At 41.3% G+C, this 24881-nt stretch overlaps 2 protein-coding genes and 1 long non-coding RNA gene across 12 annotated transcripts in view; 1 reads left to right on the forward strand and 2 right to left on the reverse strand.

Moving 5' to 3' along the window:
- Positions 1-10218, reverse strand: part of PPFIA1 (PTPRF interacting protein alpha 1) — a 254395-nt gene extending 244177 nt beyond the window's left edge. For 2 of the 10 annotated variants that reach the window (XM_069857390.1, XM_069857387.1), the window contains exons 1-2: positions 9292-10212; positions 7974-8237 (exon numbers count right to left, since the gene is read on the reverse strand). In XM_069857390.1, the coding sequence (XP_069713491.1) occupies positions 7974-8237 (264 nt within the window). In that variant the 5' untranslated portion in view covers positions 9292-10212. Of the gene's footprint in view, positions 1-7973; positions 8238-9001; positions 9056-9291 lie in introns of all 10 variants that reach the window. The other 8 variants (XM_069857396.1, XM_069857394.1, XM_069857389.1 and 5 more) reach the window with 7 other exon arrangements.
- The window catches only part of SHANK2 (SH3 and multiple ankyrin repeat domains 2), a 515992-nt gene that overhangs the window by 453721 nt on the left and 37390 nt on the right, over positions 1-24881 (forward strand). The window lies entirely within an intron of this gene.
- LOC138720630 (uncharacterized) lies at positions 14673-19487 on the reverse strand. The gene is made up of 3 exons (XR_011337447.1): positions 19391-19487; positions 15498-15612; positions 14673-14906 (listed from the first exon to the last, which is right to left on the reverse strand). It is a non-coding gene; the product is annotated as an uncharacterized lncRNA (long non-coding RNA).

A 24881-nucleotide genomic window follows, 5' to 3' on the forward strand; every position in this document is an offset into this window, starting at 1 on the left:
GTCTCCCCAGAGCCTTGTTTTCTCCAGGCTAAACAACCTCAACTCCCTCAGCCTGTCCTCATATGGGAGGTGCTCCAGCCCTCTGTGGCCTCCTCCAGATGCACTGTAACAAATCCATGTCCTTCCTGGGCTGAGGACTCCAGATCAAACACAAATTAAAACACAAAATGTAGCCCATGTCTTAAATCCTCGTGGAAGCAAGCGATTCAAGTGCGAGATGTCAGTCACGACTTTAAATACAATACACAACAGAACCTTGAGGAGTTCAGGTTCCCACTGGGAACAGTAAATCCACAAGTCTTACACAAGCGCAATCTACAGTGAAAAGCACACCTAGTAAACACAATTTAGGCCCAATATTGTTCATTCAGCAAGGTTAATGGACAGCCATGAACCCCACCATGTAACAGAGCAAGCAGATTTCCCATTTATGGACAGGAGTGGAAAGAAGAGGAGAGTTTGGACTATGACATTCTCTTGGCAAATGTCTATGTTGCTAAATTTTGGTGCGTTTTGTTTGTTTGTTTAACTACCTAAATTGTTCAGCTACCTAAGCGAATAAATTATATCTTTATACTATGCACTGTAAATTTGAGGTGGGAAAATCACACTTCTTTTGGCAGTGAAGTTTATTAACTCATGTTCTACATTCCTTATGCATTTTTGCCAGATATCCTATCCTGAAATTCCTTATAAAAGGTAAATATGCATTTAAAAACAACGTTTTCCTACACATAATTTAAACAGAAGAAAATTAAATGTGTTTGTATAGGAGATAGGATTTTAAAAAAGCAAGGTCTGTGCTTCTCAGTATTTCTAGAAAATTAGATGTAAAACAGAATTAGATACCAAAACTCTATTATCTACCAGCAACAGGAGTGAGGCACAATGCAGCACAGCTCAGAGAATACCCAAATAGACACTGGGGTTCTACAGTGTGAGAAAAGGAGGGAGGGAATTACAAAAAGGCTGCCCATTTTCCCAGCGCAAGAAATAGAACACAAGTTCCATTTTCCAAGTGGAAGGTTTTTTCCCCCCTCAACAAACCTAGAGGATGTGCGTATCAAACTTGACAAGCTTTTTTCCACATAGCCCCTCAAACAAGTGATGGTCTTCAAGATCTGTCCTGAAGAGAGCTGATCACACCTAGCGCTGGTAGTGTAAGGATCTTGTCATTAAGGAATTCCGGAGCACTCCACAAAAGTACTAAACCAAAATATTCTTTCTAAACACTTATATTTCTGAAAACAAAACCATAAAACAGGTTGACTATAGGAAAAATATGTTGGTTGTTCTTATTCATATGTACCCACCAAAAGTCAGTATATTTCAGATTACATTCCTGTTAAGATTTTCACTACTATCCTCAAAAACCATATCCTGAGTAGGCACAAATACACACATGAGCAAAGTTCAAGGCTTGTCACTGTGGAATAGTAGAGGAAAAGACAAAGCAACAAAGCTTCTCCTCTTTAAATGCTACAGTTCTCGTCATTGCAGGAACAGGACACAAAGACTTGTCACACTTCTCAGAAGATTTTCAGTAGAGCTTACACGAAACTCAAGGTAAAGGTTGAAATACATAAAGGTCACAGGCAAAACACAAGTTAACCAACCGTTTACATTAATCTAAAGAGAACTGAAAGGAAAACAGCATATCAGAATTAAACAGCGTTAACTTCAACAAGTATTGTAATCACAGTCCTCCTCCAATGCTGAACATAGAAACTGGGAATTTCCTCAAGAGACCTACAAATAGGTATTCAGCTCACTACGCAATTATCTGGAGTTTACAAAACACAGAAACAGTATTTCCATGCGCTCCTGTGAAAAAAAGCTGAATAAAAAGCTCACTCCATTTGACAGCAAAATAAAAATTGTTCTTTCAGCCTGGAGAATGTGAAAACATTTTTCCTGGCAAGAACTGCCACACATTTCCCCTTTTACACTTGGAGAATCCATAGGCAGGCTTACAAAAAAAATACGCTTGGAAAGTTATGAACAACCAGATTACTTGACACACACAACACAAATTTACCCCTTCTCAGCGTTTGTAGCTTGAGATCCACACGCACAGGAGATTATGGTAAATGTTTTCTAATAGATGTCAACAGATACCAGTCAGCCTCACAGACTTAAAGCGACTTAAGCTGCCTCAATTGCCAAAAGCAGCTTACAGGAAGACCTCTATCATATTCCTTTGAAGCAGGAAAACTGAAAAAGGAAAATTGTTAAAGTGCGAAGTATATTATCTGAGTACCGGGATGCAGTGCTAACTTAGGAAGAGCAAAAACTAAAATAATCAAGACAGCTGAAATATTCTCACCAAAGCTTCAAGTTCTCTGACAACACTGCTAACTATAAGGAATCTATATATCAAAACACAAATGAAAGGGTACTCTTAATTTTAAAATAAATCCTAAAGTGAGTAAAACAAACATCCACCTCTCCTAAATAAATAGTAGAAAGGAGAAGCCAAAGTCACAGGTCAATGGAAGTTAAAACATTAAGAGATGGGGGAAGGGAATATCGTATTTTAATCAATATTTATCTTAAAAAAAAAGGTACAGGCATTTCTTTTCTTTAAGCATCTAGATGGAAACTGCAACTATATAGTTACCCTTAATCTGTAAGTCTTGCTAACAACATCTTTAAAGTAGTTTTCAGTTACACTTCCAAGAGCAGAAAAAAACAGAAGGGCTTGTAGATGAAGAATTCTCAGAAGACCAAAACAAACACTTCCTGCTCTACAAGAGGCAAGTTAGCATAGGTGAGCATACATACAAAGACCATCTGGGTCTAAATATAGCATATACTTTTAAAAAGGCTTGTTTTGATTATAGTTCTTTTCACACAGGCAGATATACAGCCTGTTTGTTCGACTGCAAGTTAAGACTACAGCACACCAAATACTAACAAGACCATTATCGGACACTTGTACATAGTAACAGAGGAGTATGAGAAAATAATCAGTAGCTCAACTTTCAAGGCTACATCCACCGCTAAAAACAAACAAAAAGCACTTATGCCTAGTCACCAAAACATTCTTCCCACAAATAAAGCAAGGAAAATAAAACCAATATTTTCAGAATCACAGAACAGTTTGGGTTGGAAGGGGTCTTAATAAAGATCATCCAGTTCCAATCCTCCTGTCAAGGGCAGGGGCATCCTTCCACTAGATCAGACTGCTCCAAGCCTCATCCAACATGGCCTTGAGCACCTTGAGGGACGGGGCATCCACGACTTCTCTGGGCAACCTGTGCCAGTGCCTCACCACGCTCACAGTAAATAATTTCTTCCCAAGATCTAAACCCAATCTCCCCTCTTTCAGCTTAAAACTATTACCTCTTGTAAAATCTTTTTATTGAAGGGATTGATGGGAGTTCATAACAGCATGAAAGTTCATCCTTAAATACAAGGGAACTTAAAACTAATTCTAAATTTAATCTAGCTAAATGATCAGTGAAGAATTGTGAACGATAATGCTCATCTCCATCTGACTTAAACCAGCCTAAAGACAAATCTACCCAGCAGTTCACTGACAGTAAGAGTCAAGCAAGATTTAGTAACTGAAACTCAACAAAGACAAGACAAACTATAGTTGCCTAAAAATATAACAGGAAAAAAATCACACTCATCTTTGCTCTTAGAATGGGGTGGTAGGAACAGAGGCTGTTGGCTCTGACACACCTGCATGCCTGGAAACCTTTTGGATCCTTACCATCTCTGGACACACAGTCTCACTGCTGAGATTAATGGATTTTATTTAGAAGTCAATGTCTCTTGCTGGAGTCGGAAGTCGAAGCTGTGCCACTTCAAGACTGAGCAGCTGTGAACACTGTAAGTGGAGCTGCATTTAAAATGTGAAGGAAATCTCAGCTGCTGCAAAGTTTGGCAAGCCCTTTACTTAATGCACTTTCTGCAACTGTGTTCTTAGTATTATGCACAATTCAAAACCTCATTTCTACATCTATGACATCCTGTATTATTTAAAAGCTGCCTGGAGGAAATCCAAACAACACCATTATTAGAATGGCAGCTAAATCTTTAAGTTTGTCATTATAAAACAATACCAGGGCAGTCTTCAAGCCAAGTGTTTAGACATTTATTACACGTCAAACACTGAACAGCACTTCGAGACTGACGAAGACCACTGCATAGAGACATACATGAACTGGATTGAACACAAATATAAACACACACACATGCTATTTTTAACTGAAGTGTACAGTAGTGGTAAACTCTTTACTGTAAATAGAATGCAACTAAAGATGGCCTCCTTGGGACTCGCTTTAAACACAGATAGGATGGGAAACCTAGTAAAGCCAAAGCCAGACCAAAATTATAGGCAGCTTTTTTTCCACATTTAACTCCACATTGCTGTAAAGCACTCTGATTTACACACAGATGAACACAACGTCTGGCAGAAAGTTCTCATCTCTCCCTATGTATGCATTGCTGGATACACAATTTCTGACCAGGACCATCACAAATACAGAAAAAAACTTATAACCTATTTCATTTTTGTCGCATAGAAATGAAGACAAGTATGACAAATTTAAAACCAAAAGATTAGAAGTACAAGATTAAGGTGGATACTAAGAGTGTTGCTGCATTAGAGAAGCATAATATTTGTACACCAGCTTATAAAATTCTAACCATACATATAAAAATTGTCATCCTGATAGAAGCTGCTGTGAATTCATCAACTTTGCTTTTATTTGTGCTTGGTACCAGACTCACTGCAAATCAAACTCTAGTCTTCTCCACCCAAAACAAGCATGTTGTTGTCATTTACATAAAATTCCACATGAACTTCTACCAGCAAACTGAACTTTAGCCTACAACACCTTAATAGCAAGAACTGGCAGTCACTTAGACCTCATCCACCTTAAATTCTAAATTTAACTTTCAAATGCAGTAGCGCCCTGTATGTCTCACAAGTTAACTTACAAATTCTAAGCACACTAATGCTGAATTTTGTAGAACACACTCTAGAGGATACATTAAGGGCATCGAAAAGAACAGAGAGGAGTACTCTGAACATAATTAAATCATAACTGAACATGTTTACGCTGAAAATAACAGTTCTCTAAGTACAAAGTTAATTTTCTTTTTTTTTTTTTGTGTAGAAATCTAGGGAGAATAAATTTCAAGTTCTTGCACAGCAACATGATTTCATCAAGTTCATCTTCCAAGGTTAGAGTGCAGTTTGAGTAGGGTAATCTGTAACAGAAGGTAACTCCCAGAAAACAACAAGCATTGCCAAGAATCCAGTTATTTTATCAAGACAGTGTTGATGTATTTCATTTCCAGCTGTCCATACAAGAAAAACTTGTCAGTTTTACTCTGTATAAACATAACAGATAAAGCACATCTCTATCTAGAATGCTTTTCTCCCTGTGAATTAGACATCCACAACAAAAGTCTTCTTACTCTAACTGTTTCAGGTTTCTGTAAGCTAGAATTGAATAATTTAAACTATCACCTGACCACCACAAACTACAGGTATACTAGAAAAGTCTGCTTCTCTAACACAGCAGAGAACATGCACCACTGCTGCAGAATAAACTGCATTCATTTTTATAATGTACAAGATGTGCAAACACACAAGTACCAATTTGCCGTTTTGTAACTACACACACAGCTGTATGAGCCTCTTCCCTACACACAGAAACCCAGTGAACGTAGGGAAGTAAGTACATGGATGCCATTAGAAATTGAGTGTCTTCACATCATATGCAGAGAAGTAGTTTTGGTATAGAAGCAATCAATCTAGCATTCCTTCCTTTTTACAAGGAGCTTCCATCAGCCATCAGAACGTCTAACTGGCTGATTCAGCTAAATATATAAAACAGGAAAAGTGCACACACAAACAACTCAGTACTCCTTAAGGTAAAGCACTCCAAAATCAACTACAAAGAGAAGTTACAAACTCCATACCAAGTCTGAGGGAGAAATTGGTTACAGTTTTTTAGCAATCCATGCAATTACACTAGTCTTTGTACAACTAGTTAAATAGATCTTCACATCTCTCTGCTAAACCTAAAACCACTATTATGATGAAAAACTAAGTGTACACTATTAATTCCCTCCTTTCCTAAAAAAAAAATATATATATATATATATATCACACAGGATACTGTTGCCAGTAAATTTAAAGTTATCCTGCTTCTACCCCTCCTTGAAACCCACAGCTAAACAACGGGTCACTTGAGACAGTGTTCAAAAGAAGGTTCAGCTTGAAATAATTAACAAAAAAGTTTGAATAGTTCCAAGTATTACAGTCACTGCAAAATTGTCCTAGTGAAGATTTATTAGAATTTAAAAAAAAAAACCCTTTACACGTATGAAGAACTGACTCTACCAAATTGTCAAATACAGAAGTTTTCCGATTGTAGCAATAATAATAAAATATTCTGGACTTTTGGAAGTGGCATCGTTTTCACACCACAACAGTATTTTTCAACAGTAATCTACAAAAAATCCATACGCTGCTGTATATTAATATCAAATTGCAATAAAATTTATGCCAACTGAACTACGAGTCTTGCTTTCATACAGATTTCACATGAAACCATACAAGTCTGACAATCTTGAAAATGGGAAATGCTTTTTAAGTGCAGTAATCTTTTACAAATGTTCATATGTAAGCAGCTTACTAGATTTAGGAAGGAGAACTAAGAATTGAAAAGAGAAAAGGAGAATGGTACAGTTGAGAGCTTGGGTGATGCTACTCAACCACAAATTCATCTATAAAAGTTTACAGACCATACAACTGGTTAGTGGCATCCATTAACGTAGCAGACCTGAAATAGCGGCTAAAAAGAAGCCACAATTACTACAACAAAAAAAAAAAAAACAAACCAAAGAACGAGTTTTGCCTGCAGCACACGAGTTAACACAGAGAGCAGCAAAGGTTGCAACCTTCTCCTTTCTGACTTCCATCATACCATCGTAAAACAACTAGATTAACAAGTATTACTTTTTCATTTCTATCCTTAAGTAACCGCCAGTACCAATTACCATATCAAGAATCATAGAGTGATTACATTATAATGACAGCAGTGGAAACAGAAAGGTTTAAAACTACTGTTGTAAAGGGTATAGACAGTAACTACAATATATAAGGATATGTGAGCATTTGTAAAAACAATAAGTATTCTTGGAATAACATATATAACATCATCACAACATACATGGGACAACAACCAACCATGCTAGACAGCACAAGGCTATCAACAGTTAACTGACATTTGGAAGCGGCCTCTGCTTTGCCTACAACCAAATGCTCTGCAAAGTGTTCAAAGTGCAGTTGTATCCTTTTGAACCTGAATGGATAAAACCTGCAAAGTTCTGCAGACACACTTCATTCTTCCTAGCTACACACATATGTTGGTGGTACACTGCATCCTCCAAAGGTCATTAATTAGGAACTCCTGCCAAAAGCAAATAAACCCCCAAATCCAAACTTCCCACAAGGAACTACATGAGTTCAACAACATCGGGATGACAACTCAGCATGTATCACAAGGTAGCAGTCAAACTTCAGGTTTTTAAATCAAAGTTGATAATGGTACCAGAATGGTCTGCTTTCTCTCCCAGGATGGGCTGTACGTAATTCTTAAACATGTCGATGAATCAGGCAGTTAGAAACAGTATTAAAAAAACCACTAGTGACAGAAGAAAGCCCATCAAGAAGGGTGTAGATACGACTTCACACCCAAGCTAAGCCATAGCAATGCCTAAAACTGGAAGGGCACACTAGAGGGAAAGGGTTCACGTTCCCCACTTGCTTTGTTTTTGTGTCTCTAAGTGAGCAAGCATAGAGAAACACTTCAGGAAAGTATTACGCTAGATTCATCTTCCCCTCACATAACCCAAATTTTCAGTAAACTGAATATAAAAAAAACCAACAAAATACCACAAAGAATACAAGAATTATCGAAGGATTCCTTTCAAAATGTCCATACCTGTGGAAGTGCAGTATTGAGCTGTCTCTGCAAAGAATCTCTCTCATGACCAACTTCATGGAGCTTGCCCTGGGTCAATGCTAGCGTCTCCTGAGTTTCTCTTAGTGTTTCCAGAAGGCGATCCCTTTCTTCCAACATGGATACCATTAATTGCTCAAAATGGGAATCAGCATCTGACTGTAACGGGGAACCTGAACCATGGCCTCCATTTCCCCCAGAGGGAATCTCTGCCTCACTGATGGTTGGCATCACCTCACACATCATCTTGAAACAAAATGAGACAAAATAAAGACCATAAGTTTAAGTCAGACAAATCTAAACAGGATAAGCAAAGAAACTTTGGCTACTACTCATACCACCAACTTAGCTTTCCCAATGATAGCACCAGCAAAAGTTGCCAGTACCGTAGTGTTTGCCACTATTTCATCAAGACTGTGGGAGAAAAGGCACACAATTAACATAATCACTTCTTGCAAAACCAGATTTTTACAGCTACGTTTCAAACAGTGATCTCACTTTAATGGATTTATATTTTTGTTAAGAGTAAACAGCTGCTGAGATCTTTAAAAAATAAAGAGAAGGCATGCAGCACGCCACCAAAATTTATAGACTTAGCCCAGTAATTGATTACACTGCATATTCTGAAAATCATTATCTGCTTTTTCCAATGCTTAAAACATAGAGAGATAATATCTAAAACAGCACTGTGGGCTTATACTGGCTGTAGAATGTCCATGATAAAAGCAATGTATCTAAATTAGAGGTAAATCCAAAACAGTCCAATTCAGGACACAGGTAAAAAAATCATTATATAGTGGCAGCAGCTGTCACTGTGGATAACAAAAGGTAAACAGAAATAATTGAAAGGCAGAATACAAACAGAGTGAACAATGCAAATATAAGTACTATATTACTGTAGAATTGAAAGGACTTTTAAGAGACCCTAACAGATCCTTACAACAGGCTATGGTATCATGTTTTTAAAAGGACAGAAAAAACCCACTAATATAATTACTGCACACTCTTACTGAAACACTAAGACTTCTGAAGCTCTTCAGGCAGCCTCTCTCAACATCACAAACCTAAGGCAAATCAGAAAAAAAAATTTCTCTCAGTCTCTGAAGTACCACAAAGTTTGTTCTCTGCCTTACATTTTACACTCAAATCTGAACATTTTAAAGAACAATTAAACTTATTCTAACCCTTACAGTGGGATCTCTCAATCCCTTAAAAGGCTTGGAAAGCCTGAAGTTCTTTGTAACATTTCCATGCGTGATTACCATAAGCCCTGTATTTTCAACACCACTACATTATTTACCTTGCTCAATAAAACGAAAAGCCTTGGAAAACAGACTCCAGGTATTCGGCAGTACCAGCTCTTCTCTCTGTTTTTAGTAGTTTCTTGCTATCCTGCAAAACCTTCTGGACTGCAAAGCATCCATTCAGCTCTAGTCCAATGTCTATTTAATTGAAACGCCTCGTGCACATGAAAACAAATAAACCTGTCGAGAAAAGAGCAGATCCAGTAAAAAACAGCAGCAGCTCCAGCTAACTTGCCAAGTCCCCAGAACAGAAGAATGCAAAAATAAACTGTCTCAGCTTCCCATCCCTCTATTACTGGCCCACAGGTCCTGCAACAGCTGAGATAGGGGAATCATGTGCTGAAGAAAAAAAGAGTGTAGTCTGGTGCAGTGGTGCAAGAAGCTTCAATAGCTCATCGCTCATAAATTCCACACAGGTCACAACCGCATTATTAAATGGAGAACAGACAGCATGGGAAAACGGCACGAGCCTTCTTGTAAAGGATTTAGAAAAGCCTCCCTTCTTTTCTCTTGTGTGAATTCCAACGGGAGGCTCTCCTTCCAGTTTCGTGGGTCTTAGTTCAAACATTTATAATCCCAAGAGCAAGGCGCCGGTGTTTGCTGGGAAGGCGAGGAGAACGGAGACCTGTTGTTTCCTCCGCGTGAGCCCTTCACCCTCTCTCACCCCGGCCGGTGCCGCTCCAGAACCGAGATATCCAGCCGGGAGAAGCCAGGAGGCAGCTTCGGGGAAGCACAGGCGAGGGGAGGAAGGCTCCGACGAGAAACGGGGGCGGCGGAGCCCGACAAAGAGCGACGCCGGCCGAGGAGACGGGGCTTTTCTCTTCCCCGCTCACGGGGAGCGCCGGGCCGGGCCTCCCTCCCCGCCGCGGAGGAGGCCCCGCGGCCTCAACCCGGGCGCTCCAGAGAGGTACCGGAGGCCCCGGTACCGGGAAGGGCCGAGCGAGCCTCGCTACCGAGCGGCGGGGCAGGCTCCCCGCTCCGGGCCGGGCCCGACTCCGCCCGCCGCCGCCTCCTCCTCCTCCTCCGTGGCGATCGGCGAGGGGCCGGCTGAGCGGGAGGCCCCGCTGTGACTTCCTGGGCCCGGCGGTGCCGCCTCGGCCTTAAGCGCTCGGACAGCCCCGAGCCGCCGCCGAGCCCCCGCGCCAGCCCCAAGCGCCGCCGCCGCCGCCGCCTCCTCCCGGCGCGCTCTGCGGCTCCCGCATAAATCAGTGCGGGGGCCCACAATGCACCGCGCCGGAGGCTCGCGCGCCCCGGGGCCGTCCCCGTCCTGCCCCCCCCCCCCCGCCTCCTCCAGCCGCCAAGCCCGACTCTGAGATGCGAGTTCGAGACCCGCTGCCCCACGGGGGAGCGCCCGGTCCCTTCCCCTGCAAAGCGATACTCCCGCCGCCCACGTCCCTCCCGGAGCCCCGGGGCGGCAGGCGTGCTCGCTGAGGGCTGAGCAGGACCGGAGTAATCGGTGCTGTGCGTGCCAGGGCTGCCCCGCAGTCGCGGTCCTTCCCAGAGCCTGCGTGTCACAGCACAGCCCGGCCAGGCGGGTCTGCCTGCTCCTGCCAGCTGTGCCGCCTCCTGCACCCTCGCCTCAGCCCATTCCCACTGCCTCTGCTCGCTTCCCTCACCTTGACCCGCTTCCACCACCTCATAGAATCACCAGGTTGGAAGAGACCCACCGGATCATCGAGTCCAACCATTCCCATCAATCACTAACCCATGTCCCTCAGCACCTCGTCCACCCGTCCCTTAAACCCCTCCAGGGAAGGTGACTCAACCACCTCCCTGGGCAGCCTCGCACACTGCCCAATCACCCTTTCCGTGAAAATTTTTTTACTAATGTCCAGCCTAAACCTCCCCTGGCAGAACTTGAGGCCATTCCCTCTTGTCCTGTCCCCTGTCACCTCAGCCAGTTCCCATTGCCTCTGCCCGCTTTCACCACCTCAGCCCAGCTCTCACTGTCTCAGCCTCCTCTCATCAAGTCGACCCATTGCTATTGCCTTCACCTGCTTCCATCGTCTCTGCCTGCTCCCATTGCTTTGACCCATTCCCATCGCCTCAGCTCAACTCCCGTCACCTTCAACCCTCTTCAAATCACCCCAGCCCAACTGTCATTGCCAAAGCCTGCTCCCATCACCTCGACCCATTGCCTTCAGCTGCTTCCATCGCCTCTGTCCACTCCCATTGCTTTCACAGAATCACTAGGTTGGAAAAGACCCATCGGATCATCAAGTCCAACCATTCGTATCCATCATGAAACCATGCCCCTCAGCACCTTATCCAGATGTCCTTTAAACACCTCCAGGGAAGGTGACTCAAACATCTCCCTGGGCAGCCTGTTCTAGTGCCCAACGACCCTTTCAGTGAAATTTTTTTTCTGAGGTCAAGCCTGAACCTCCCCTGGTGGAGCTTGAGGCCATTCCCTCTTGTCCTGTCCCCTGTCACCTGGGAGAAGAGGCCAGCTCTCTCCTCTCCACAACCTCCTTTCAGGTAGTTGTAGAGAGCAATAAGGTCTCCCCTCAGCCTCCTCTTCTACAGGCTACACAACCCCAGCTCTCTCAGCCACTCTTTGTAAGACTTATTCTCCAGCCCCTTCACCAGTTTCATCGCTCTTCCCTGGACTCGCTCCAGAGCCTCAACATCCTTCTTGTGGTGGGGGGCCCAGAACTGAACACAGTATTTCAGGTGCAGTCTCTCCAGTGGGTCTCTGACCCACTCCCACCACCTCAGCCCAACTCCCATTGCCTAGACCAGTTCCCACCGCCTCAGCCCGCTCCCAACTAATTGCTTTGGCCTGTTCCCATTGCCTCAACCCATTCCCATTGCCTTTACCTGCATCCATCGCCTCTTCCTGCTCCCACTACATGAGCCCAATTCCCATCCCCTAAGCCTGCTCCCCATCACCTCAGGCTGCTTCCCATTGCTCCAGCCCACCCTCTTGTCCTTGACCTGCTCCCCACCGCTTAGCCCACCGCCTGTGCTCTCCACCTGCACCCTTCCAGCATACATTTAATTGGGAAGCAACATATTCAAGCCTTCTGGCTCACAGAGCTGTGAGGTGATGGTTTTAACCAAATAAATGGTGTCACTAATGGCTCCGTACCAAGTAAAGCTGGAGGAGCCAGCAGAGAACAACAGTTGACACAGTGTAATGAGCCATCTTCTCTGCTCTCCAAAAGCTTAGCCTGGGTGACGAAGGCTTCTCCCACCTCGCCTTGTGAGAAAGCGCGGCCACCGTGTCCTCAGCACAGCTCCAGCGAGAGGTGACTCTGCTGCCATAGCTTATTCTCCACAGGAAAAAGGCTTTGGCTACACTGACAAAAGAACTCATTTTTTTCCTGTGTAAGCTGTTTCCAAAACAGCATATAAACATTTTCCACTTACATTTATATAGCTTTTACTCTGTCCTTGGATTTCTGTGTTTCTAAAGCTTTTTCCATGCATCTGAATAAAGTTGCAGTTTGGGGGTAAAGCTCAGAAAAAAAAAATCTCTTCTCTCTTCCAGTTACCACTATGAATAAAGCATTTGCATTTTGGACCCTGTTCTTGCTGTTATAGTGGAAAGCTCAGAAAAAATCAAGGGCCAGTTACATAGACAGAGGCACGTTGTGCCAAAAAAACAGCAGTCCCTGCAGTGAAGGCTGTGCAGGTTTTTTTGTGGCTGGATTACATGACACTCAATTTGTAAACACAACATATCAACACCTAGCACTGGACAGAAAGGATCATTAATGAATCACGTCTCCTTCCCCCCAATACAAAATCTTTAAAATTACAAATTCACTACACTGTGCTCTTTCCCTTTGGTAGTTGAGCCTTTAAGGTGAATTTAGGTCACATTTTTAAGCCTTTCCTCTACAGCCATGAGGTCTAGATAGGTTGTTTTTATTTATTTCCTCTTGAAGTTTCTGATGTAAACACATGACTCTGAGAGCTGGAACTTTAAGGAAAAAGCCAAATATTCTGAGGTACATTCAGATCCTGAGTTCTGCCAAATACTGATTAGCACAGATGTAACACTGATTAATACATCGCTGAAGTGTAATTGTATAAATACTACTATCTGACTTTTCAGTATAGATACAGTAGCATAAAAAAATCCAAAATCAATTGTCTTTTTCCTGAGGAAACCACCCAATGTTATGAAACAACTTGTGCTGCCAAATAGTCTCAGTATAGCTCAATGCTATTATTTATAAGCTTTGATATATTTATAGTGATACATTTAGAAACTTATAAGCTTCAACTTTAATGTAAACTACCTTAAATTATCATGGGAGGGGAGGAAGGAAGGCATCATTCACTTGGCCCTGTCCTTGAACCTTTGGGTTTAACCCACACTGAGTTTCTTTCACATAATTTGCGGTAGCGTAGAAGAATCAGCAGGATCTGGGCCACGCTTATGGAGCACAGCAGTGTGTTTCTGGGGTCAGAAAAAAGCAGTTACTTAACACTTAAAACTAGGTCCCAAAGATTAACTTGACCACAATCAGCTCTTTATTTCTAAGCACATTTCTACAGACAGACACTTCTGTTTCATTGCCCCAAACTCTCTGTCTTTTCCTGCATCCACAAAATTGTCTCCTGCAACTCGCATGCAATCCATCGACCACTGTATTCCTTATACACCCACATGTGTTGATTTTGTCTAATTCTTTAAAGAAAACAAAAATTCCCTGCTGGTTTGACCCACCTGTTGAGAAGTTAAGCAAACCACTAGTAAAAATACTCAGAACAAACTGGGTTTGTTTTTCAGAGCATGGTTCACAAATACACAGGATGAACATGTATTGGCAGAAGAGGAAAGATGGTATTTCTTCAGCTTTCAGAGTAGGATTTCAGAGAATTCTTTCCTTCGTCTATAATGCAATACTCAGGAGGGTAACGCAAATATATAAATAAGTTAAAATGATACCAGTCTAGTAAAGTGAGACTTTAAAATCTGAAAACCTTCTCCTTGCTCATCTAAAAAAAAAGATTATAATAACTTTTCCAAAAATTAAAGTTTCTTTCCCCACTATCTTCACCTTGTTTGTCATTTATCGTGCAAGTATAATAACAAAGTGTCAGCCCACTTAGTTTTTAGCAGAAAGCCCTCAATATTAACAATTAATCATTTAATTGTGAAAACCTTTATGAATAATAGTCTAGGCACCAGCTTTTCAAACAATGCACTGCAGGCAAAATAGTCTTTCCACCTGTAGTGGCACAACAGCCATTTCAGACATTACATTCACTGATCTACTCTAGGTAGAGTTTATATAATTTCTAGATTGCAGTTGCACAAAAAAATCATTTGGAAGCAAAGAAGGGTATTACAGGCTAATTATGAGAGGAGGAAAAACATGTTTTACAAACAAGCCGGTAACAATATATGAAGCAATGGTCATTTTTTCTACTATTCTCCATGGATCCCTGCAGCTGAGCCACAGTCCCTTAAATATTGCATGATGAAACTTAAAATGAAATATGCAGGCATAACAATTAAGGTACGCTAAAATAAGCTACCATCAACTGATTACAATCAGGTATCTTAGGCTTCTTTTATTACCAGCACTGTTTTTCCACTGACAACAGAGAACATAGAATTCCATCCCAGCCAGTTTCCACACTGCAGTTGCTTCTGTGAATTCAGAAGTTTATTTTAGAATTCAGAATTTTATTCAGAATTCAGAAGTGAATGATTTGTAGGATTGGGACCATAACTACTTTTGGAAAAGGAATTGAAAAAGGACAAACCCCACACATTTCATGATACTTTCCCGACTTTAAGGGAATTATCTCGTTGCCACTAGTTGACAAGCAGTGAACAGTTCAGCGTAGCAGCAAAGGTCTCAAATGTGAGCCGCTGTAGGCAATTGGTTTCCAAAGCTGAGGTTGACCCTGCCTGTGGCAGGCTCACTCCTGGGCACTGTCTTCTCTGCAAACCCTTTAGGTTGTGCCTCGCCTCTTCCTAAGCTAAGGTCTGAATTTTTGTTCCCTGCAAACATGTTTCTCAGGTGCGTCAGCTGTGGTGGTGAGGGCGATGGCGTCATGAGATGCCTTTACTGATAGGACAGTGCTCATTATTTTGTCCTCATGCTTTGGGAGTCAGAGTTCAAATGTGCTGAAACTGTTTGACCTGGCTCTGCTTAACCGATGTTGCAAGTCAAGAAAGTCCTTCCACGTCACAGTGCAGGTGGACAGTGCATGCCAAGAAAAGCAAAATCCTCACCTTTCATCTTGATTACTTTTGCTGTACCACGTCTGTGGATGAAGAGGACTTCAGTCTAAGGAGCTCCCAAGGTAGCATCTTCAAAATAATGTCTTCAAGCAAAACCAAACCAAAGCTGGAAAATAAAGTGAAATTTACAGCTGCATGAACAAACACAATTTCACTTCAGCTCATTACACATAAAAATGAAAACTAATAATGTTAGTAGAAAGAATCTGGATGGATTTGGGTTTTGTTTAACATGTGAATCAAATGGAGACTTTGTGAATACAAGGACAAAAAGGTTAAAAAATGTAGTAGGTACAGAATTTATAATCTCTATCAAATTGGACACTGCAATATATCTGGTCAGATTAATTGATCTCAGAGCCAGGTTATGTATAATAAACTCATGAGTGAACCTTAATATTCACTCAGATCCTAAAAAGGTGTCATTACATTTTCTCTTGGTTTGGGTTGACTTGGAATGTGGCTGTTTTTTCTTTTGAAACTGTTTTGTTTTGCCCTTAAATGGTTAAAACCCCAAACAAGTATTTGTACCAACAACCAGCTATACTCGTGCTTCCTTATGAAAGCAAAGAACCTTCCACACAATTCTGAAATGGAGAATAATTATGGATAAACTCCATATATTAATCTTCACTTCGACCAGTTTGTTCACAAGGCACAGACACTCTCACATTCAGCTTTCCCAGCTTCTCTCATCTGTGGTTAGACTTCCCAGCTAAGAGGCTTTACCTGTAGACCCTCCTCAGCCTCCAGGAGAGGTCACCTTTATCTTTGTCATCTTCAAATGAGGAATCAGTCTATACACAAGTTTCAGAGGAGAGATGGAAATGCCAGTGGTTAGGCACTTTCTTGAGAAATGGGTGTCAGCCTCAGGTGGGAATCGAGTTCACATGGCATATAAATGCCTGCTATATAAAAGGGAGGCACTGTCTCCTCATGTATAAAGAGCTAGGTATTTATTCCTGCTCAAAAGGATGGCTTAGCCCAGGAGGGAAGTTGAATCTAGAATATCCTACTTAAGGAATATGCCATCCACATGCCTTACTGCAAATATCTTTAAGTACCTCACTTTGTGAATGCGACACGCAAAGTCCAGGCTGCAGATGCGGCAGAATTTCTGTGATGCCTCAAAAATACCAGAAAGGCCTGATTTTGAAGCCGTATTGCTATGTGCAGTCCACCATAGCCCAGAGCAGACCAGTGTACAGTCAGGGCTTTGAATACCACAAACACACCGGAATAATCAGATCTTTGCTTAATGCTCTATATTGCACATAATACACGTGAAATAATGGAGTCAGGAGAACTCCCAGGTATGTGCTGCAAAATAACAAAGTATTTCTCAGCATTCCTTCTTACTTCGTAGCACAATAAAAGTTGTTCCCTTTTTTAGTTCCCATCAGACATATAACCTAAGATGTACCATACAACATCAAGAGCACTAGCAGCTCAGATCCTTTTAACTAAACGAGTAAGATATCTCTTTTATAAATTCAGCAAGAGGTCTGGCTCCCTGTCCATGTCATCGAGTGAGACATAATATTTGCAGACACGTCCAGAAAGAACCGTACTCTAAATCAGCTGACAGCAAAGTAATCAGTTCAGAGACCCAGGTTAAATATGTCTTTGCACCTCAAAATTAAATGATGAAATTCAAACAAAAAGCTATTAAAAACAGGGAGGAGAATAATAAATAGAAAAAGCTTTCCTTTCCTGTCACATGATAAATTAGATCCTAATGTTTATCCAGGCTCAGCAAAATAGCAACCTCTTCCTGCCAGTGAGTTTTGCAGGGTGAGATGTCAGGGTCCAGCCCTGCTGAGCTGCCTTCCCTGCATGACTCTGGGGACAAACACCTGCTGCCACCCGCTTGCTGCAAGGAAGAGCTTCTCACCAGAAGGTGAGGGAGCAAAGCGTTCCTCCATTCACTTCACAGCCGTGTGGGTTTGCATCCGCTGCTTTCTCTGCCTACAGAGTGCTTTATGGTTCATTTGTACTGAAATTTCCTTTGTCAGCCTCAAAGCCACCCCACGCTAGCACAAAACCTCTGCTGAAAATAGTCCAAGATCGCCTACACATTTTTTTTTTTCCTTCTGAGTTGAGACGGCAGTAACTTATTTACTCCTTGTCCTTTATAGACGACCTAATGACTTATCAGCAAAATGCATTTTGAACACATTTCAGGCATTTCATACCAAAATGAATAGATGAAAGAAGAGGATTTTTGCCAACAGCACTGATTATTCTTTTGTCAGTACATAGACGTGACCTAGACCATTCTGTTACCGTAACAAATGTCTCCAGAGGCTGCTAGACTGAGGAGAGACTTTGCCTGAGGGAGAAGAAATGAGAGGGGAAGAGGCTGGAAGGTGGCCTATAGAGAAGTGGATGGAGGTAATTAATGGTTATGGCCATTTATAAAGATAAGTGCACCAGTAAATGTGTCAGCCCTTCGGCAACAGGAGCCACGATTTCTAGAAGCCATGCCTTGACACAGTTCTCCTTTACATCGACATGTGATTCATATAATATGGGTCTATATGGATCTGTGGGGGATTTAGGCATGTGTAAATCAAATTGGAATTGGCTGCTCTAAAATTTCGGAGAGCTTTAAGATGGACTTATTGCATCTGGTAGGAAGAAAAGTCTCCACAAAGCACACAGGAAACTGGAGGCATGCAGAAAATGCTTAAGAGACTAGATGAACTTACAGAATTTATTTAAACAGGAATCATACCTATGTCAAGAGCATAAATCTCTTCCAAATTTAGCTGCTAGTCCTGCAACCAAAACCACATAGGCCCACTCAGTTCACTGAACTCAAAAAGGTTTTCAGCTTAGTTTCAACTTCAGTTGTGCAATTTGCAGTTCAGAATTATTGCAGCTGTTGTCTTTTTTTATATGGATTTACAGTGGCTGAAATCCCCTTGAGCTAGAAAGAATTTCTAAAGCAAAGCATCATTTATTTCAGTCTGGGGAAAAATATACCCCTAATATCTAATGCAGATGTAGTCTACAGTAAGCGAGTGTCCTGATTTCAGCAAATCTTCTAATAGTGTTTTTGAAATATACATTTTCAAACAGTTTTTTGGGGAAAATATATACCTAAAAGTGCATTCAATTCTAAGTTCAGGGCAAGAGGGTTACGCATTATTTAGCTGTGCATTTCTTTACAAAAGAATACTTTTAGGAAAGGCCAGATTTATATGACACAGTCATGAATAATTTCGGAAGGAAAAACCGTCTGGAGTCAAGAATTCAGAACCAGCTGTGATAATGTAGCTCCTGACTAACTAGGACGAGTTTGGATACATTCCACCTGGCTGACCACCTACATCATGAACCCATTTACCGTAGGTTGCCTCTGTAATCAGTGGAGCAAGAGAGCCACTCCATGGGAGTGATTCAGATCTTTGGTGTGGTCCATGAATCACCAGCTCAAGATGCTTGTCTCTTCTCATTGACTACAGAGGGAGACGAGGGCAGCCGGACTCCTGCTGTGGGAGCTGCAGTTTGATGTCTAAACCAGCATGAGACAAATCTGGGTTGGGATGCTGGATACGTGTGAGAAACAGCATAGCTGTTTGTAAGAAAGCAAGTAAAATGAGTGTACATGTCCATAAAAATAAGCAGTGGTGCTATCGGCTTCTTTGTATTGAATTTAGGAGCCCAAGGTTTGTCTATCTTGTTAAATTTAACTGGTCTGGAATTAAATTACTGTATTTGCAAGACTAGAGCCTAGCGCTTCAGAACCATGGCAATCTCTCAGGATATGTCAAAATTCAACTACCAAGAAAAAAAAATTATATTATTCATATTCCCAAACATCTTGTATGTGCATGCACTGATCCCAAAGTGAGCTCTAAAGACATTTAGCCTTTCACCTGGTTATTTCACAAGACTCCAAGAGAGAATGGGAGTTGGTTCCTGTGCGGATCATTTCAAAACTGAGCCTTCAGCTTTTAGAATGTTTTGAAACCTGTGAAAAAAACCCAAAACAATAAAAGATTGTATTAATAGACTCATAAAATGGTTTGGGTTGGAAGGGAGCCTTAAAGATCATCCAGTTCCAACACCCCTGCCATAGGCAGGGACACCTTCCATTAGAATATGTGCCATGACATTTATAAACAGTCTGCCTGGAATAAGAAGGATTTGCATGTGAAGTAACACTTCTGTTCCTGCAAGTCAGTGTTCGAAGGAAAAAAAATAATTTATTTTCACTTTGTCTGCTATGCAATGGCTCCTGCTGTTTCAAGTCACTTTGGAGTAGGCACTAAGCAAATTTGACCATGATTTCTGTGTGCTTAGGATCCTCTATTGCGGGTCTTTCAAATTGCAGTAAAGTAGATAAAAGCATTTAAAAAATAAAGAGATCTCAAAGAGCACTTAAGCCTATTTTTAATTCTTAACTGATAGATTTCAAGTGATAACACGCCTTTCATTACGTGCACATTGCCTGCACAAAAGTGTATGTAGCAATCACTATGTTCATTATTCAGATGCATACTGAACTGAAATATTAATATTATGAAGATAAAAATGTTGGTAAGGTATGAGTCCCAAATTCAACATGTGTAAACAAGGCACAACAATCTTCTGTGCAACCAGCTTTGGCTCGTAGGCAAATAAAAACGTAAATAATACTTTCAGTGAATCACTGGTTTATGTACATGAGTTAAATGTTTATTTTCACCATTTTAGAACTTCCCTGCTGTCTTCACAGTATTTACAAAAAATATTCATTTGCTAAAATGAATTGGCTCAGATGGTGACTAAAAAAACCACACGACCTCCAAATGAACTCATAAAGGAAACTGCAGCAGATAAAAATTCTAAAATCTATGGAAAAGTGCAGTGGCAGCATTGTATTTTGCTAAAAAAACATCCCTGGCTTTAAGGTGATCCTAAGGCTCAGATAAAATTGTCTGCCAATAGACGTGGTGTGCTAAATTGCTGTCAAAGAAATTTCATTTCCCAATATTATTTTCCTGTTCTGAATAACAGCAATTCTGCCCAGGCAACCAAGTCATTTAAAGCTAAATTTCACCTTTGGCATTTTGAGAAGAAAACGGTTACGAGGTCAGGATCTGACATGGAAAATAAGTATAGGTATAAGTCATATAGCAGTAAACATTCAGCTCAGACCACCTACTAGTAGCCTTAAGCAGCAGAGTGATATTTAAAAGCAATCAGAGGCAGAAGAGAACCTTTGGGGAAAACAGACGATATTTTAGAAAAAGCAGCTGTACTTTTGCCAGAGGAAAAAAAAACAAGACCTTGGGGAACAGTGCACAAGTCAACTGAAACCAATATTAAGAAAAATAATGGAAATACAGTAAGCAGCCAACTAGGCTTCCATTATTAGCCAGGAGAATTACTGAAAAATAACTAGTTTACTGAAGTTTTTAGCTTACTCCTCCCTCCAAACAGGCTTCAGGGAAATTTCAGTATCTCCTTCTGCAAAAAAATATTTGTTGTTAAGAACAGAGCAAGATACATGCAGTTTCAGATGCTACTACTGAGCAGTACTTACATTGGAAACTGAAGCTAATGCGGACATAATTAATCATACTGATCTCTTGTTTGATATAGGCATAATATAGCTTTCTATCGGTCCAAAGATTCAAGTGCCAAGTCCCAGATGAAGCTTGGCCTTGTGTGAACAGTGGTACCCACACTATAGTGGTGCACAGAGAAACTCAGGGAAGAGTGTTGTCCTGCAGAAACGGAGCAGCGACAGCAAGGATGACAGTGAAACAGATGGATTCCCACCACATACCTCCTCACATGGACATTTATGAGCACGAACACCAGATTTCATATAAGGCAGGTTGTGCTTCTTGACTGGTCCCTGTGGGTCCATCCTCCAAGTTCAAGCAGCTCACACGAGTGTACTTACCTTCACCTGAAGTTTGATTCAGCGTGTCCTCAGCTGCTATCAAGGTCTTCACATATAGTCTTTTGACTCATCGCAGCTACCAACAAAAGATTTTTCCCTACGTTGTGCCAGATTATACTATTAAGTCACTTGAACATTCTTTTTGCCTGTTTCAGTCTGCCTGAATGCCTGGTGGTTCCTTTGCATGGAGGTATTTACATAGCTTTTGTCAAATTACAATTAATTAATGCTGGCAGTTATTAAATAAAAAGCCTTTACAACTTAGCTGCTGAAATTATGATTACATGGTGTGTGGCTTGCAAGAGGAAAGAACAAGAGAAAAAGGGATGACACGTAGTCCTCTCCCTGCTCTTGGTAAAGAACCCATCATTTCTAGGAAGATAGACAAAAGCTGAAAAAGCCTTGTTGTTGTCTTAAGTTAATCCTTAAACAAAGCAAGAATAACAAAAAAACATATAGGAAATGGCTGAAAGCCATGAGTAAGATATAAAGGGAAATAACTCATAATAGAAAAACCAGGAGATCTGACCTTGTTCATCTGTGCCATGACAAGCAGGAAAATTGATTTTTTTCAAAGCTGAATTCCTTGTTCTCCTGAACACAGTTCACATTAAAGACCCTTTGACCACTGTTTGCTTTGTAATCCACATTTAAAAGAGTCAACATAAATATTGACTCACAAACAGGTTCTAGCTTATGCCTGTAAGTTAAGCTGCCACTTAAGCTTTTGCGCAAAGAGCTCGGGGAATATCGGTCACTTTTTCCTTTGTGTCTTACATTCATACAGTCAGTCGTTACTCCAAACACAGGTCAGGTCCTCTTGCAAATCCAAATAAACTTCTAACTTCCCTTTCTCCCTTAAACAATTTTAAATAACAATGCCTAAAAAAAACCCCAAGAAATCACTGAAGGACATGGATCTGTCAGAATGAGTCCAGAGGAGGCCACAAAGCTGACGAGAGAGCTGGAGCACCTCACCCATAAGGACAGGCTGAGAGAGTTGGGGTTGTTCAGCCTGGAGAAGAGAAGGATCCAAGGAGACCTTATAGTAGCCTTCAAGTACTTTAAAGGGCTGGGGAGGGGCTCTTTATCAGGGAGCGCAGGGATAGGATGAGGGGGAACAGTTTTAAGCTGAAAGAGGAGAGGTTTGTTTTCCTGTAAGGGTGGCACAGGTTGCCCAGAGAAGAAATGGATATCCCATCCCTGGAGATGTTCAAGACCAGGCTGGATGAGTCTTTGAGCAACCTGATCCAGAGGGAGGTGTCCCTGCCCATGGCAGGGGGTTGAAACTGGATGGGCTTTAAGGTTCCTTCCACCCCAAACCATTCTCTGATTAACATTTCTCCATACGCAAATGTAAAATATTAAGTCTAGCCAAGGTGAGATTAATTTGACGGTTCCCGTCTAGTGAACTGTTGCCCTTGCCACAAAAGCTATCCAGGAAGTTGGCACAAATTCGTCCTTTGTACTTTTTACCCGTGGAATCAAACGGTGAGTTAAAATCACTTTCGCTGCCTGACCTTCAAGATGCAGCAGCTGGCCCTGGATTTGGACTTAATATTTAATGTTGGCCCAGAAATACAACACAGTTGTTTCTAGCAAAACTAGGGCTCTCCTGGAGATTGTCATAGGGATATATTTCTTTACAAAATAGCATACACATTATAAGCAATAGACTTTAAGTTTGACAAGCAGTATTGAGAAATAGCCTTGTCAGGGAAGTCTTGTATACCAGATTACATCATGTAACTTTACTTAAGGGCGTGTGCATATGTATACACAAGCTATATACACACAGAGACATATATGTATATACACTTACAGAAGTATATCAGGATTTGGGAGGCATGCAGTTTCCACATCCAACACTTACTTTCTCTCCTGCAACAAACTGTACAGTTTTCTCTTACCAAAATAATATAGCACAGCTTTGGTTCCAATATATCTTTAAGTGATTTACAAACAATAATGTTCCTTGCATAAGTATTCAGCATTTACCTACTACACATCCATGGATATCCAGCTAATAAAGGGAATATTCACTATTAGTGGTACAACAAGTTCTGCAGTACTAGTTTTTTTTTTTGCTGTAAACAGAATAATCAAATTTTATGCCAGCCAAAATCTACAGTGACAATTTCAAGTTTTAGGTATCAAATCCAGCAATGTTTTGCTGGATTTTAGGTTGTTTTACTATACATTCTGCAAAAAGGTCAGGATGTCCAGTAGTAACAATGGTGAAGGTTCTTGATTCCCAATTTTAAGTGCTCCTAGAGACAGCATCTCTTACCCATCTCAGTTTGCAGCCAAAATGCTGTAGAAAAGCCTGAATATATGGACACCAGTTAGTTCTTAGCAAGGTTTCTAAGTGTACAAAGGAAGAGTTTTTCAGTTCCTGGGGCTCAGTTTGGTTGCACGATTAGAGGCTTTTTTGTCTGCCTTTAATAATGCCCCCTTTGTAGTACCAAAATACGTGACTGAAAAGCTGGCAGCATTCTTCAGTCAGCAGCTCTCCATTACTCCTCTTTGCATGGAAAGAGGAAGCTGCCAGTGCTGCTGTAGAATTTGACATGATAACGCTACAAAAACAGGATATTCCCTGACCTGCTTACAGGTACTGTGGTAATTCCATCCGTGCCCATTTTTCCCCTTGCTGAGAGTGTCATATCCTATTTGAATACATTAAAAACCACTGGCAAAGGCTGTCTGAATAACTAGAGGTGATTCAAGAAATGCCGAAGTCCTCTTCAGACAATCAAGAATACCAGCGTTCGCCCTCCCTCAGGCTTACGCGTTATAATTATCCAACATTTAATGGTGCAGGGGAGGATAAGTTTGTGGGAGAGAGCTAAGGGACAAAAGTAACCTTGTAAAGGAGAAAATGGGACAAGCCTATGGGGCACTTCAAGTACTATTTGAATAAAAGAAGCTATTATATAATTTCTCCATCGTTCTTTCTCCAATTCCTCTGAATTAGCCTCTGGGAACTTCTCAGAGCTCCCAAAACAAATTGAGCTCCCTACCACTCAGACATCAGACTTGGCTGGCGAGGCCTTTTCTGGCAGAAGACGTGGCACAACCCTGTTTGCATTATCAATTATCAAAACAGTTACCCTTAAAAAATTCAGTTCAACCTGAATGCAGGCATCCCTTATAACAATACTCCACAAAACACTAAGAGTATTAACCTAGGAGATGCACTAACAATGGCATCACATCATGTCCAAAACCAAACTCAGAAGTTTCAAAGGTGCTGATTGATATTAAAACAGCACTCCAGCTGCATTTGTGATGGTATCAGCTTCAGGACTCTTGGTCTAGGCTCTTCTGCAAACCTTAATTCACAGAAGTAAAGCAAGTGAAATCTGTCTTTGTCTTTCAAGCTGTAAAATGACCTGGTTCTTTCATACTACCCAGTAGCTTATCCAGTGGAAATGATTACTGGAGTATCAAGGATTTCTAGGGCTGAGGAT

This window comes from Phaenicophaeus curvirostris, chromosome 5 (assembly GCF_032191515.1).
Source record: "Phaenicophaeus curvirostris isolate KB17595 chromosome 5, BPBGC_Pcur_1.0, whole genome shotgun sequence".
In the NCBI taxonomy this organism is placed as follows: Eukaryota; Metazoa; Chordata; class Aves; order Cuculiformes; family Cuculidae; genus Phaenicophaeus; species Phaenicophaeus curvirostris.